The sequence below is a fragment of the Xyrauchen texanus genome, chromosome 9 (genome assembly GCF_025860055.1).
Source record: "Xyrauchen texanus isolate HMW12.3.18 chromosome 9, RBS_HiC_50CHRs, whole genome shotgun sequence".
Lineage (NCBI taxonomy): Eukaryota > Metazoa > Chordata > Actinopteri > Cypriniformes > Catostomidae > Xyrauchen > Xyrauchen texanus.
The window spans coordinates 33,704,250-33,722,214 of record NC_068284.1 but is presented as its reverse complement, the minus strand read 5'-3'; the positions used below and the strand labels follow the sequence as shown (position 1 = coordinate 33,722,214).

General features: G+C 36.4%; 1 protein-coding gene across 1 annotated transcript in view; it reads right to left on the bottom strand.

The window, feature by feature from the left end:
- Positions 1–2,786: 2,786 nt before the first annotated feature.
- The window catches only part of LOC127649506 (insulin receptor-like), a 50,079-nt gene continuing 34,900 nt past the window's right edge, over positions 2,787–17,965 (bottom strand). The window contains exon 19 of the mRNA XM_052134639.1: positions 2,787–7,280. Within this exon, the coding sequence (XP_051990599.1) occupies positions 6,926–7,280 (355 nt within the window). The 3' untranslated portion in view covers positions 2,787–6,925. The remainder of the gene's footprint in view (positions 7,281–17,965) is intronic.

Genomic DNA, 17,965 nt, shown 5'->3' with positions numbered 1-17,965 from the left:
GTCTGCCACTGCAAAGACGATAAGCTCTCCTTCCTGCGCTGTCTTAGGCGTCTCACAGTACGGACATTGATATGTATTGCCCTGGCCACATCTGCAGTCCTCATGCAACATGCCTCAGGCACGTTCACACAGATGAGCAGGGACCCTGGGCATCTTTCTTTTGGTGTTTTTCAGAGTCAGTATAAAAGGTATCTTCTTCTTCTTCTTGTTGTTGTTTAATGGCGATTAACTCCTAAAGAGCATTATCGCCACCTACTGTACTGGATAGCAAATTAACCTTAGGTGATAAGTCTGAAGTTTAAAACTGTTTCCTCTTCCTTCCTACAAAAGGACCATTGACTAACTATCTATATCATCCCACATACACCACCATTATTTATAGTACCTGCAATAGAAGTTTCATTGAGTTTAATCCGGCGCTGCGTGTTCAGCTCCTCCGTCCACACTCAGCCCCCATGGCGGGTTCAACTTTACAGACATATTATATTCTAAAACCCAAACCTGAATCATATATAAACGCAATTAGTGCTCTATATATCTGTCTGTTCATTAAACCTTTTCCTAGAATATCCTCATTCTTCATTCTATCCTCTCCGTTTTCCAAATGACTGAATAATACACCCCGAAAAATATTATACTTACTACAAATAAATAAAACATGACATACATTTTCAGATACACCACACACATCACATAATCCATTCTCATGTAACCCCATAATTGCCAATGTTGAGTTTAACCCTGTATATAAAGGTATCCTTAGTGTCCTAAGTTTTTATACTGTGACCTTAATTGCCTACCATCTGTAAACTGTTAGTGTCTTAACAACCATTCCACAGGTGCGTGTTCATTAATTGTTTATAGTTCATTGAACAAGCATGGAAAACATTGTTTAAACCCTTTACAATAAAGATCTGTAATGTTATTTGGATTTTTACAAAATTATCTTTAAAATACAGTGTCCTGAAAAAAGGGACATTTCTTTTTTTGCTGAGTTTATAAACAGTGATGGGCAGTAGCTTTACTACCAATAATGAAGCTATTATCTTAACTACATTTCTCAGTAGCGAGGTGGTAGCTTTCCTTGTTTTTAAATCAAGTAGCTTTACAGTAGCAAAGCTATTTTAGGTAATAGGTTAGCATTGACAAAAGATACAACTGTGTATTTTACATCATGCCATGTATAGTTTTTACTGTCAGCGGTTTTAAACCAAATCCGAAGAAACCGTCGGAATCAGTTTGTGATTCAATTGGTGATTTCTTTGGAGACAACCAGGTATGAGAAATTTATTATTTCATAATAATTGTGACCGGGAGCAAACATTGACAAATTATTTGTGGTTCACTTCCGTGTTTAGGACTATTCGCGTCCATATCTGCATTGAACAGTACCAGAGTTCACATGAACTGTACCACAGACCACCTATTCGAGCGGACTTGGGTGCGGTTCTCAGGTATTTTTTAGTTGCCAAACAATAGACAATATTGATTAAGATGTAACCAATTGATAGTTAAATAAAATTAAAAAAAAACATATATGCACTTTCAATCATTTACAATTTATTACAATATAAACACTACAAAGTAAACAATTTCTTTAAAAAAAACACTAACAAAAAAAATTCATCAAATTCAGCATTTTTAAAATATCATGAATTCATGTTATTTTTGGTCACATTTGCAACCACTTCATGTTTTTTATGGTTGCATGACAATATCATCTGTGCATATGGTTGGAAAAAAATAATAAAGAAGCCTAAATGTAGCAAGCTACTTTTAGCATGTAGCTTGTAGTGTAACTAGCAACTTTCAGCTTAGCTTAACACATTTTTCTGTTTAGTAGTTGGTAGCTTAGCTATTTATATTTGAGTAGCTTGCATGAAAAGTAGCTTGTTTAAACACATCAAAGGTATGTACCATGGCTAATGGAGCAGTGGTGGCTCGGCAGTTGAGTATTACTGACCAGAATGTTGGGGCAAGAGGCTCTCTTGCGATCTGCGGGTATCCTACTGCTGATTTAGTACGATTATATTATTATTCAAAGACCCTCCTTGCTTTTAACTTGCCCACATAACGCATTGTGGGCGCTGCTACTCCCAAAAACCGCCTATACAAATCCGAAACAAACAAATGAATCGAGGAATTTGTCATATTTCTGTTGGGCATGTGTACATGGAAACCGCGGTGTAATTGAGTGACATCGCCTCGCTTGATCTCGCGGACAGAGTGCGCGACTATCAAATGGTTTTGCGGAGAGAAAGACATTCCTGGTCAGCTTAACAGAAGTTTGGACTAAAAAGAGCAAATTTGCCTTTAATAATTTCATATAGCCTACTCTTACTTTCGGAAATTATTGCACATTTATTAAAATGCATCGCAACCCAACATGTAGCCTATGGCCAATTTGGGTCGCAACCCATAGTTAAGGAAACGTTATAGGGCAAAATTGTCAACTAGCTAATGCAAATCATTTTGAAACCGCAAGATGATCTTATACAAATACAAATCTTAATTTGTTACTCAAAAGAGCAAGTATTTTATAAACAAATTCATTTCTTATGTAATTGGATCAGTCAATGTGAGCCCACTTTGAATATTTTTCATGACAAATCTATTCCCACCACTCAAAAAAATAAAAGTATAATAGGCCTAAGTGTTTTATTAGGGGCATATAGCCCCTGCAACAGGTATTAAAACGTTTGTTTTAATGACCTTGAACAAAACTTAAAATTATAAAGTATTTATTTTCTCTCAAAATAAATGTGTTAATTTCTGTAATTAGTTATATAAATGTGCAACATTTAAAAAAAAATATGTTTTTATTTAAAAAATAAATAAAACCATTAAAAAGTAGATCAAGTTGCGTCAAAATACAACACATGCAATGATCTAATGGATCAGGAATATTTGCAGTGTATAGTGACAAACAGGTGTTCAGGAAAGTCCTGTGGAAGTTTTTGTTGTTATTTCGTGTTTTGGGAGAAAATAAAATCAAAGGAGCCTTTTGCCTCATTGTACCCTACCGTATATTTACTCAGGACTGTAGCAAGGTATTCTGGCCCCTACAATTGTTACCACCTTTCACCCCACAAGCTATGGCCCTCTATATAAAAATAAAAATCTGCTATAAATTTTGTTCAGTCTTCATCAATAAGTTTGCTTGGTTACACTGCTTTACTTGTTATAGATATAATTTATAGCCTTTTCTGCTCCTATCAATTATTTAATCAAATTAAAATATTAACCCTTGACATATGAAAGAATTGTCAGAATATATATATATTACATTAAACAGTTTTAGTATCATTAGACCAACTACATTTACATTTATGCATTTGGCGACTTACAGTGCACTTATTACAGGGACAATTACATACTTTTCTAAAAAAAAGATTTATTTTTTTAAGTATCATATTTGATACATAAGGCTTTAAAGGTCATTATCATACTGAGGCATAGCAATTCATTTTTGTGTAGAACATTTTTTATTTAAGTTTTTCTTAGCCCATACATCCTACAGTGGTAAATCTTGGGGTATTATCAGACTCCCTGCATGGGCTTTTCAGAGATACTAAATGTTTGAGAGTTTGGCCATGACAACTTCCTCTCCTTGATCTATAAATATGGATTGAAATGTTTCACAGTTCAGTTCAGCACATCAAATACAATATGAATATAATATATATATTTTTTCAATAAACAATTTTTATCATATGTATTTTAGGCACCAAACACTATATTGACATTTAAATAAGGTAAATGGTAAAAACATTTTCACTGGGTCTCAGGACCTTATGGTAAGATGAAATTATAATAGCTTGTATGTGATTTTTTTATTATTATTTTAACTTATTTTTTTTATTGTGGCGGGCATGAATTGAATATAATGGTGATTGAGAGATTTACCTCAAAAGCTTGTTGCATCATATTTGATACCTGGATTCAATGGGTTGTTTTAAATAATATAATATACAACATTTTAACCAAACACAAGTTCCTTATATTCAGCAAATACTAATTTTAAAATGTCAGTAACAATATAGCCTAATCATTACTGTAGCTTTTGCTTTATTAAAATAAGCTGTCATTTTTCCCAACATACAGTAAGGCTGTGTCTCGTTTGGAAGGATTCGTCCACATAAAGGCAGCGTAAAAGTAATATTGGTGCCAGACGGGCTGGTTTGATTATTTCTGTAACCGCTGATCTCCTGGGATTTTCACACACACAACAGTCTCTAGAAGTTCAAAAGTGATGTGGACAGAAATGCCTTACTGATGAGAGAGGTCAACAGAGAATGGCCAGACCAGTAACTCAGATAACCGCTCTGTAAAATTGTGATGAGAAGTATATCACATCTGAATGCTATTCTGAGATGCGGGTTGGTGCTGTTTTGGCGGCACAAAGGGCACCTACACAATATTAGGCAGGTGGTTTAAATGTTGTGGCTGATCGATGTATGTCTTCTGAAGCAATGCAATCCCTTTGGGTGAGAAACAGATAAATTTTTATTATACAGATTTACTGTAAAAAAAGGACTTAAATATTCATCTGTTTCTCACCCACACCAATCATCATTTTAAGACATAGATTTAACCACAGGATTCATATGGATTACTTTAATGCTGCTTTTATGTGATTTCTGGAGCTTGAAATTTCTGATCACCATTCACTTGCACTTAATGAACCTACAGAGATATTCTTCTAAAAATATTTGTGTTTTGCAGAAGAAAGTCATACAATCCTCAAATGGCTTGAGGGCGAGTAAATGATTGAGAGAATTTCCATTTTTGGGTGAACTATCCCTTTAAGTATAAGACAGTAAGTAAATAATAATAGAATTGTAACTTTTGTGAACTATTTCTTTAAGAATTGACACAAGGATCCTGACAACATTCTAACATTTATGATGACATTTTTGTTTTTACACTTGATTATTGGTCCAAATTTATTTCAGATGTCCCAGACACCACTGAGATTACATTACAGCATATACACTATGCAGGTGTAAGTTATGAACCTGGATCTGTATTTTTTACTATAAGTCTGTGCAAAGCTTTATCATCACATAGTGTGTGAATGATGCAATGTAAAACCTGGAGCTGCAGTACAGAAAATATGTCAATTAGATTGCATTTGTGCTTTGATAGACATGCTCACACAATTCTACTCAAGAAACATCTCTTTTTAGTGTTTCTATACAGTACTATGCAACTATGATAAAAACGACAGATACACGTCCATCGGCTCTTCTTGAATGCACCTCACTGCTTTATTTACAGCAGTTTTTTCCATTGATATCGAGATTTGACATCTGAAGCCCAAGGCGTCTATAATACTCCAGTGCATCTTGGAGCTGCTGGTTGATCAGAGGTCCAGGATGATTAGTATGAATTTTTGGATTAGAAAAAATAAAGATTCAAGACAAACATGTAAAAAAAATTCTACAACCGGCAAGAACTCTTGAATGACGACATATCAACTATGTACAAAAAACATCAATAATATATATTTATATATACTTTTATCATCATCTACCCACTAAAATATATCAAAGCAGCAACTATTGGTCAATCTGAGGAACTCTTTAAGTCAAAAGTCCTGAAAATAGTTTAAATATCCTTCAGCTGTAAATGTGTGAACACCAGAAAAAAAAAAAAAAGCACAGAAAAGTAAATAAATAAAAAAATAGAGACCAAAAATCTTTTCGTTCTGTGTGTTGTCTGGAATACTGAGTAGCAGGTAGAAAAGCAGGCTTCCCCTGTAGAAAGTTCGCTCTTGGAAGGACACTAAAGTTTATCCTACAGTTCCCAAGTTCAACAAGTTTGCCACCAACACCTAGAGTGTACATATTCAGACACAACTCCATGTAGTAATGACATAGGCCACAAACAACGTAAGGCCACTTTTTCTTTTTCTTAAATTCTTCTTTTGTGTGTGTGTGTGTGGAGAATCAAAGGCTGCGTCTCATTTGGAAGGATGTGTCCTCCGGAGGTCGGATTTGTCAGCCGCATAAGTCATCGAGGCTGTCTCGTTTGAGAAAATCAAGGAGGACACTTCGAATGAGACCTTCTTTCACGGGAATTCGGAGGATGCATGAGGTGTATCCTTCGTGGGCGCACTCAACCCACAATTCTTTGCTTCAATGGAAATGTCTAAAACAATTATGCCAATTTGCCTTTAAATATGATGTTCAAAAGCAAGGTATGTTAATTCCCAAGTTGAAGTACCTCAGTAGATGGGTGCAGAGTATATAATATGTATAATTATATTAATATATAATTAAAAAAAGTATTAGACTAAAAGTACAACTGTAAAATCTATTTTCTTTTCTCTTTATATCATTATAACTCTTCTAAAATGTACCTCATGCATTCCCTTCAGGAGGGACTTTGATCCCTTCTCACTCAAATCACTCGCGCTTGTTAAAGAGTGCCGTGATGTCATAGCAACCATGTTACGTTCTGTTAGCATTTGTCCTATAAAGGCAGTCTCTTTTAAAATAGGCTTGTTTAGAGGGCACTCAGTATACTGCAGCCTTCAAAGGACACGTCCTACCTAGCATGAAGCCTTCCAAACGAGACACAGCCGTGTTGGATATGAAAGGAGAGTCTGAGGAGATGCAAGGTTTAAAGCAGCCTTCTGGTTGTGGTTGAGGTTAATTTCACAGTTTGTTCCATTTGACCAGTCTTTGAAACTTGGCAATGTTCAAAATTAAAAACAATATGACAGGAAAGAAGCAGTTGATGTGTATTTTCTTCTTTTAGTACAAAATAACGCCTGTGCCCAGTATCATCATCATACCGAAGCAGCAGAGAACTAATGTCCTGAGATTGCTTTCTGAGGGGTTCTGATATAGAGCATGATAAAAGTCAATCTATAAAATGACAAAAACAATCGAATATAGCTTGTTGGGGTTAAGTAATATTAAGAGGGGTTAGACCGGGGTAGGGATAAGATGCGTCCGTTTTTTTTGCTGCCGTTCATATGTGTGTACGGCATGTGCTCCTCGTAACTCCCTCGTAGGCCCACCGACGAGCCCTCATCCCCATCTAAATAACACTCCCTCTGAGAGTATGAGGAAGGGTCCAGTGGGATGCTCTCCATGTTCTCCAGGTCCATATCAAACTCTTCGGTCTCAGGTGGCTTGTTTTCCTCACTGTAGAAGAAGGAGACCTCTTGAAACGAGGGATGCACATCATCCCGGAGCATCTCGATGATCTCCTGGAAGATGGGCCTCATTTTCGGACTGTAATGCCAGCACATCTGCATCAGGGTATGCCTGGAAGATTAGGAAATAGACATAACAAGCCCATTTTAAATTTGCTTACAGACCCACACATTTTTAGAGGCCCACCCACATAGGCCACTGTTGCTCAGTAGGGTTTATCCTATAATGCTGTGTAACAGATATGATACACAATGTTTGACGGCTCCGGTTTCTCTCTCTGTTCATGCTGACGAGCCAAACAACCTATGGTATGCAAGTTTCCTATGTTTATGGCACCATTTAGTGGTTATTTGTGAAAAAAGTGGTTTAAATGTTTATATCGATATATTTAAAAATGGCGGCACACGTGCGTGAAAAGTGACTTATGTTGGTATAAATGACAGCTTAATTTAATAAAGTAAAAGTAACAGTAACGATTATATTTTTAATGATATTTTAAAATGATTACTTGCTGAATCTAAGCTACTTGTGCTTGGTTCAAATTTGAATATTATTTGATTAAAACCTATCATAAAGAATACAATGGTTTCATGGAGGATTTGTTAGAAAAAGGATATACAGAGAAAATCCCCCAAGAAGAGCTTGACAGGTCAGATGGTAAAGTCTGGTACATACCAGATCACCGGGTTTATATCAAACGTAAGGAAACAATAAGCGTAGTGTTTGACTGCACTTCATTCAGAGATGTGTCTCTTAATAGAGTGTTCCTACAGAGTCCAAATCTAGCAAATGCATTAATTGGAGTCCTCTTAATCGTCTGCCTAGAACAGACTGGATTCATGGCAGTTTCATCAAGTTAAGAGTCCATACTGACTTTTTCAGGTTCTTGTGGTGGCCAAATGGTTCTTGATAAAAGACTGGAAGAATACAGGATGAAAGGCCACCTCTTTGGTGCAGTATATTCACCAAGTTGTGCCAATTTTGCCTTAAGGAGGTCAGTAGATGAAAATGAAGATACCTATGGCAAGGAAGTCAATGACACCATTTGACATGGCCAAAGATTTTAAATAAGTGTGAGCTAAAGGTGAATTCAAGTTAACCAAATGGGTCAGTAAGAGTAAAGCAGTCTTGCCTTCACTGCCTGATGCTAAAAAGGGAAAGATAATTCAAAAACTGGATTTAGACCGTGAAAAGTTACCTATCGAAAAGGCCCTGTGTGTACAGTGGAATACCGAAGATGATACATTCATAAAACAGATGATCAACGTAAAAAGAGGTATTCTTTTTCGGTCTATGATCCACTTGGCTTCTTGGCCCAATTCACGCTAAAATCGCAACTTATTCGAGATGTCAAAACCAAGCCAATGGAGACACATAAACACCAAGCCATAAATACACATAAAAAAACAATCCAGCAGATCACGCATCTTGAAGGCTGGATGCAAATGCCCTTCTAGAATCGAAATGCTGGATACATGGCCCGAATTTCATAAAATTAGATGAGGATTGGTGTAACCCCCTAGCAACCTATGCTATCGACTCAAATGACCCAGAGGTCAAAAGGACCACACTTATCAATGCACTTGCACTATAGGAAGAGCCAAAAGGTCCAACAACTAAGTGGAACAAGCTTAAAAGAGCTGCTCAAATCAAGACTGAAAATTAAACCTGCAGCCAATGTTATGTTTATGTATTTCCTAACCAAAACTCCAACCTCACTTTTTTTTTTTTATCAAATTTTGTTCAAAACTGCTTGCAGTGTTACCCCCCTCTTCCCATGCTGAAATAGTTATTTGTGTGGCTCCATGCATTCTCCATTTTGGCAACGTCCAAGAGGGAGTAATCCAATGCGGCCAGTCAAGAGAGCTGCAGTCTATTCTGAAGCAGTGAAAAACTGAGGAATGAATCGTCGTTTAAAAGTAAAATGTTGGGACAACATGGTATATCCACCTCAAGAATGTCCTTTAAAGTCACAGAAATCTGTGACCAGAACTTGTCCACTTTAAGGCAGTCCCAAAACATGTGTTTATAAGTGCCTACAAAACCCTTGGAACATAGATCACAATTAGGGGATGGGGAATGGGTTTAATTAAATACCATTTCCTGGGGGTGAGGTACATCCTTTGAACCAGTTTATAATGAATTAACTGTATATAATAACATTTTGAGACCTGTCTGAGATTGGACCATATCGTATCCCAACAAATCTCATCATTATTGGGCTCTGTGCTTACGCCGCATACAATGCATCTGGAAAGTATTCACAGCGCTTCACTTTTTCCACATTTTGTTATGTTACAGCCTTATTCCAAAATGGATCAAATTCATTATTTTCCTCAAAACTCTACAAACAATACCCCATAATGACAATGTGAAAGAAGTTTGTTTGAAATCTTTGCAAATTTATAAAAAAATTAAATAAAAATAAAATCACATGTACTCACATGTATTCACAGCCTTTGCAATGACACACAAAATTGAGCTCAGGTGCATCCCGTTTCCACTGATCATCCCTGAGATGTTTCTACAACTTGATTGGACATGATATTGAAAGGCACACACCTGTCTATTTAAGGTCCCATAGTTAACGGTGCATGTCAGAGCACAAACCAAGCCATGAAGTCCAAGAAATTGTCTGTAGACCTCTGAGACAGGACTGTATCGAGGCACAGATCTGGGGAAGGGTACAAAACAATTTCTGCAGCATTGAAGGTCCCAATGAGCACAGTGGCCTCCATCATCCATAAATGGAAGTTTGGAACCACCAGGACTCTTCCTAGAGCTGGCCGCCCGGCCAAACTGAGTGATTGGGGGAGAATGGCCTTAGCCAGGGAGGTGACCAAGAACCTGAAGGTCACTCTGACAGAGCTACAGCATTTATCTGTGGAGAGAGGAGAAACTTCCAGAAGAACAATGATCTCTGCAGCACTCCACCAATCAGGCCTGTATGGTAGAGTGGCCAGATGGAAGCCACCCCTCAGTAAAAGGCACATGACAGCCCATCTGGAGTTTGCCAAAAGGCACCTGAAGGACTCTCAGACCATAAGAAACAAAAGTTTGAACTCTTTGGTCTGAATGGCAAGCTTCATGTCTGGAGGAAACCAGGCACCGCTCATCACCTGGCCAATACCATCCCTACAGTGAAGCATGGTTGTGGTAGAATCATGCTTTTTATATGTTTTACAGCAGCAGGAACTATGAGACTAGTCAGGATCGAGGGAAAGATGAATGCAGCAATGTACAGAGACATCCTTGATGAAAACCTGCTCCAGAGCGCTCTGGACCTCAGACTGAGGCGAAGATTCATCTTCCAACAGGACAACGACCCTAAGCACACAGCCAAGATAACAAAGGAGTGGCTTTGGGACAACTCTGTGAATGTCTTTGAGTGGCCCAACCAGATCCCAGACTTGAACCCGATTGAACATCTCTGGAGAGATCTGAAAATGGCTGCGCACCGATGCTCCCCATCCAACCAGATAGAGCTTGAGAGGTCCTGCAAAGAAGAATGGGAGAAACTGCCCAAAAATAGGTGTGCATATTTGTAGCATCATACACAAAAAGACTTGAGGATGTAATTGGTGCTAAAGGTGCTTCAACAAAGTATTGAGCAAAGGCTGTGAATACTTATGTACATGTGATTTTTTTATTTTTAATACATTTGCAAATATTTCAAACAAACTTCTTTCATATTGTCATTATGGGGTATAGTTTGTAGAATTTTGAGGAAAATAATGAATTTAGTCCATTTTGAAATAAGGCTGTAACATAACAAAATGTGGAAAAAGTGAAGCACTGTGAATACTTTCTGGATGCACTTTATATCTCTATACCAGACGTACAATATTATTAACAGTTTATAAGAGCCTTCCAAAAACTACAAATATAAAGATGATACCATACTCCTTGCTATTGTCGTGCGCAGCATGATAGAAGGAATAGTAGTACACCATGGAACTCCATACGCTCGCATGGCGGATCTCAAATGTAGGTAAAAGAAAAAGGAGGTCCCTGGCAAATTATACTCCGCTCGCAAGTTGTTAAACATCCGTAAACCATCCTTCCGCCATATATCAGCTAAAACGTGGATGCCTCTGTCGCTCCACTCTAAAAAAACAAAGGGTTTATTATCCGTGAGAAGATAAAAATTATTAAAGATATGAGAGGATTATTGGTTGCCCCCTGCCCCCCCTTCAAGAACTATACACTTCCAGAGTGAGGAAAAAGGCTGGTAAAATCACTCTGGACCCCACTCACCCTGCCCACTACCTTTCTAAACTGTTGCCTTCTGGCCGGCGCTCAGAGCTCTGAACACCAGAACCGGCCAGACACAGGAACAGTTTTTTCCCTCAGGCCATCCATCTAATGAACAATTAAATTGCCCCATTGAGCAATAATTATGTGCAATACACAGTTTAATTTTAATTTATATTATCCAACATATCCACTTCTGCCATTACTTACATTGCTCTGTACATAATATACAGGTTTTTGTTCTTTATATAACAGATTGTAATAGATTTGCACTACGTGTGTGTATGTGGGTATGTATGAAGGTGAGTGTATGTACGTATATGTATAATTATTTATTTTGTGTTCTTTTTTGTTTTTAATTACCTATGTCTTGCTGCTGTTTTTGGTATTGTTTGTATTGTTGTTGACTGGAAGCTCCTGTCACCTAGACAAATTCCTTGTATGTGTAAGCATACTTGGCAATAAAGCTGATTCTGATTCTGATTCAGAATGCGCATGCACCTTGAGATCATTTTGAGAAAGTTTAGATGCGAACTACCAGACAGAGAGGAGATATATTATTGGGCCCAACTGCCTCCTTGCACTCTTTAAGGGAATATTACAATATAATAAATCTTGTAATCTATGAGGCAATGCCAAATGCTGTTCAACTGGTTGCCAAGAAACAAGAGATCCAGGATTAAACCACACTGTGAGAGGTCGCAAAATAATAACAGTAATTGGTGGGTGGTGAAAGTGGTAACATAGAGGGGAAAAAAATAATGTGAGTTAGAACATCCATTTTAATGACAGAAATCCTAGCTAAGGATAATGGTAGAGCAGACCAATGTGCCAGATCGTTGTCTATGCGATTGTTTATACTTTGGACGTTTTTTAAAGCTATTGTATGTAGTGATGGAAATATATCAACACCCAGACACCTAAAACTAGATACTATCATTATACCTGCAGGAAGGTTTATGTTTTATTTAAATGTTTCAAGATTTAGACCAAGTGATCTTAAAACCAGAAAGATAACCCAAAAAATGTTATGTAAAAGGAACATGTGGAATTGAAAAAGAAGTATCACTGATATATAAAAAAAATATAATCTGCATAAAGAGATATCCTGTGTGAGGTGTTACAGAAAGTAATAGATCTCACCCTGGTATGTTGGCGGATTTCCTGAGATAATGGTTCGAGAGAAAGGGAACCCTTGGTGGGTCCCACATGAAATTGAAGACTGCAATGAGCAGATGCTTCCTGTCATCACCAACACTAAAGGATTAGCGTATAAGACTTTGACCATGCTAATAAAGTCTTTGCCTAACCCAAAGCATTCCAAAACTGGCCAAAGATTTTGCCAATCAAGACGGACAAATGCTTTTTCAGCGTCCAAATATAGAGTAGTGCACGGCGAACTGATTCCACTAGCAACGTGAATGATATGTAACTGTTACGAAAAGAATAACTGATCATGTCTAACAAGGGCTGACCCAACTCCAGACCCAAATTCCTCTAATAAGATTGAAGCATTCAACTACACGATTTTAAGAGGACATGACATTATTCCAGGACTATGTATATTTCTGAATATGAAGCTGAAGATATGAGAATATAATCCAATCTAAAATAGTTTTTGTGTGTGATATACATCAATTAAGCTATAATCGGACATGAATTTACATAGAGCTATAGAAAAAGACTGTGATGGATGATTTTGTAAACAAGAACAATCAAGGAAAGCATCTGCTATGCTGTACATATCAGCCACAATAAAAAAAGAAACCATCCTGGATTCTTTGTAAATTTGTAGTTAATGCAGGAAAAACAAATTGGGTCAAATTTAAATGGTGCATAAATAGAAATAAAAGCAAAATTATGACCAGTTATATATGCTTTTATGTATGACACTCTGCCTTCCTCACAGCTATTCCTTTCCAATATGTTAAAAGAAAGCCTTCATCTCAACACAACATGTGAGGCCAGAGTTTTACTGTCTAATGAAGTTGATGCCGCTACATAATAATATTTATTAGAGATCCTCTGGAGGTCTGGTTTCCTCAAATGCGACCCCTGGATAAGTGCCAGATCAACGTGCTGTCTATCCAAATAATTAAGACAGGCAGTTTGTTTAAAGGGACTGTTTAAACCATTTCACATTCCAGCTAATTATTTGAAGTGTTTCCACTGTCATTCTTTATAACTATGAAATAACATAAAATAAAAACCACCATTGTTGCCCAACACTTACAAATACCAAGACTGGACTGAACCTTCCAACAAAACATATCGCTATAGAGGGAAAAATATCCACCCACCATATTCGCCATAACCCCACGAACATCCATATTCCCCCAAAAGTAAAGAGGCACATAATCTCAGTGAACAAAAGAGATCAGGTGAACGAACCCATTGGTAGCCCATTTTCTGTGCCTTATCGGTGACCTCCATGAAGGCGTGGTGGCGGTTAATGGTGACAGCACAGTAATCTGCTGTAAACCTGAAATCTCTCACGTCGATCTTGGGTGAAGATTTTCTGGCTGCCTTAAGAATCCCATCACGGTCTGTAAAATGCATCATTTTCATGACAACCGTCTGAGGCCTTCCTACATTGTTTGGAGGTCCAATGTGGTGGTCTCTCATAGATATTTTGAACTGTGCTTCAATGAAAACTTGTTTCTCCATAGCTGAAGCAGTCATGGCCACGAGGGACTCCATCTTGTCCACCTTGTGTGCTTGTTCTCATTGCATTAGCTTGCCGGAAAATTTTCCATGACGTGAAGCTATAATGTAGTTAAAAATGCTTAACAATTAAAGAATAGCCGAAAAGTTGACTAATCAACATGAACAATTAGTTGAGTAGGGTCAGCAGAGCTACAAAACTAAGCTGCCATCGTGCTCATAGGTCAAGTGACCCTCCAAACTCTAACCTCACTGATAAAAGACCCAAATCAAATCTGTCAAATACAGGATACAAAAATGGCAGAATAGTCAATTGTTCAATAATAATGGAGGAGTCTTCAGATTGCTTCAGATATGGAGAAGCAACAGGTTTTCATTGAAGCACAGTTCAAAACACTGCAGAATTGACTAGACAACATTCAGGCAGAGCTATCTGGCTGTTCAAATGTGGTAAGAGAATTGCATGACAGATATTCTAGCTTAAAAGATTTCAAACTAATCAAAATAATTTGGCATCAGGTGTGTAGAGCCAAAAATGTTAAAGGCTACACTTTAAAGAATTTAAAGACCTTCAACATGGAAACCAAGTAAATACCAATTGTTAGTTTAAACATTAAGAACATTCATTAATTATTTATTTATTTTATAATTAAACTTGGCATATTTTGCTAACAGTGGCTAATGAAAAGGTTAAATTATAATTATATCTGATCTGTTTTCTGTATAAATATATATCACAGATTACATTTTCACAGAAACAAGTGTCTTTCACAGGGCCTAGAGAGGAGGTTAAGAGACCTCAGAATGTTTTGCTAACAGTAGAGAAGCTAATGACTCTGCAAAATTATATTCTTGCAAAAGTTGCATATTTGGACCCAACTAATTTATAAAATGGTTTAAAAAAATTCTTTAATTTTAAATAATTTTTTAAATATGGAAAAGAGCATGTTTTAGTAAAAATCATATGCTCTGGCTACACTTAAATTGTTATGTAGCCATTTTGAAGGTCAAAGGTAAAGCTGTATATTTTTATACATAAATATAAAATGTATGATTTTTCTTTATTTTGAAAACATTTAGTATGCCATGCACATGTTTTATTTAGTTATTTATATTTAATTTTGTGTCACAAATGGAGATATTTTGTAAATGAGAATTAAGTACATTTATTGAAAAGGTATGCAAAATATTAAAGGGGTCATAAAAATGCTATTTTTAATAATTGTATCATCTTTCCTGAGGTCCACCGATAATGTCAGTAAAGTTTTTTTGCACCAAAAATTGTTACAGTTTAGTAATAAACGATAATTTTCCACCCTGCCTCTGACCCTCTGTCTGAAACGCTCGATTTTGGAATAAGCATCTCCTTTAAACTTCAATGTAAACGTCTCCTTTAAACTTCAATGTAAACGTCTCCTTTAAACTTCAATGTTATGATTGGTTAACAGCGTAAAGCCCCTCAACTACAGCCATATTTGAAACTCAATTAGAAGTGCATGAACAAGCTCCACAACATTTTCAACACAACACAATTTCATGGTTTACAAATAACGGACATCCAACACATTGTATCCTAATATGTTGACTCAAGCACATCAGCACAATAAAGTATCAAACAGTCTATTATGAATTAAACTATTCACAAATGAAACTGTTTACTTGCTGTTTTTTACTGCCCCATCATTTATACGGCCCCTTTAAATATAGTTCACAAAACCAAGCATTCTGAACGAACGTTGCTGCCTATTTCAACAATGTCAGAGCGTCCACGAATCTTCGATAGCGTTGTTGGCAGGGCAGCCAGAGTGAATTTTGAGGCTCTTGCTGCATCTGGTCTGAACGGACGGTAAGTATCCATGTTTGAACTTCTACTCTTGCTGTTGCATCCTAGCAGAATAAGTCTTTACTTCACAAAAAAATAGTGTTTTGAAAAGGCAGAAAAAAAGTGTTGCAATACAGAGAAATGGCTTGATGAGCACAAGGATTATCCAGATAGTGATGTTTGGAACATCAAATAAATAATTTTAATTTACTATTGGGTCTAGGGTACAACATATATTATTTAAAATAAAAATGGTTTATTTTGTTTAAACTACATATAATAGTCCTAATTTTGAAGCTGGATGCATTACAGTAACGAGAATTTAACCAGAAAATTCTTTAAAAATCTAAAATAAAATGACATAATAATGACATAGTTTGGAAACTTTATGTTCAAGATGTAGCACATGTATCTATTGTTTTCAATTATCAGAACAGAATTTGATATACATTTTTATTAGGGATACACCGAAATGAAAATTCTGGGCGAAACCGAAAATCCAGGATGCACTTGGCCGAAGGCCGAAAACCGAAACTTTTTTTTTTTGTATTAATTTTATACTTTTTCATTAATTTCATGAATTGAATTAATCTGAATTGAAAAACTACAAACCAATAAAATAAATCACACTTTTATTGAAAGTAGCACAACAAAATTGGACAAAAAATGTATTAAAACTATATTAAATATTATTCTTCTTTCAGTTCTGTAAAAATCTAATTTTACAGATTTTATTAACAATTATCCAAATAATGTAAAGTTTTAGAAAACTATTATATGCACAACAACAGTCAAGTAATGAACTTAGCTAGCATCTTTCAAAAAGTTTAAATATGCAACAGTAATTTTAATTAAAACAACAGGCAGAACACAGAATGGCAGAGGGCCTCTATTCCACTGATCTATATAAAACTATAATATATAATTATATATATAGATCAGTGCTCTATTCTGTTTATGTAAACGTATGTACACTTTAAGTGAACATTATTGTGCAAAACAGCAGTAATTGAACTAAATCCAACCTCAACTGTAAACGACAGATGTATCCTCAAGTGAAGAACAAGTGTAATGTAATTGCTATTCACATCATATTGGACCGCTTTCTATTTAAGTACAAGTGACAGGTTTCTCTTCAAGAACAAAAGTTGCTAAACGTTCTGACAGTCTCTCCTGTCTGAAAGCTCATCAAGAACATGAGATGCTGCACTGAACAGTCTCTCACTCTCTGTGCTGGTGCTTGGGCAGATAAATATACCTGTGCACAATCCGCGCAAGCAAAGGAAAGCGGTGTTTGTTTATGTGCCCGTAGTCAAGGGGATTGTCGCTTCTGGAGTAGTTCAGATAAATACGTCTCAAGTTGTGGTGTAGCTGCGCTAGTTGTGACATTTTCCTGTAGAATCTCTTGCTGTATTCTGTATATATATATATATATATCTTGAAAGTTCTGCTGAATAAACACTGCAGATCGCAAATTTGATGTCCTTATCAGAAACTTTGAAGAATTTCCACACCGCTGACATGATCGGCCTTTGTTTGGTAGCGCTGTGATAAGGGCTAGATCGATCCAGATTGAAATCTGAGCACTGAGGGGCGGAGCGAGGAGGTATATATTTTCGGCCTTTTTTCTCTTTCGGCCGAAAACCGAAAGTGCCGAAAGTGCCATTTTCGGCCGAAAAGTTTCGGCGGCCGAAATTTCGGTGCATCCCTAATTTTTATATAGAAATCCTCACTGCCGTGGTTCATGCTCAGTTTGAACCAATTACAATAAATGTATGCCTAATAAAAAATAAAAAAAACATAGAAATTACGGAGCTTTAAAAATTCTGACATACGTATATATTTTATAAGATATCTTTATAAGAAATATACACTAATATTTCTGTGTGTTTTTATATATGGAGGCAGCTCTGTCATTATAAAAATCGCATTATTTTACATTACAAGATATTATGATCTCATTTAAGGTCCTGAGACCCAGTGAAAAAAGTTTTACCATTTCCCTTTTTTAAATGTCAATATAGTGTCAATATCCAATCAAATATGATACATAAAA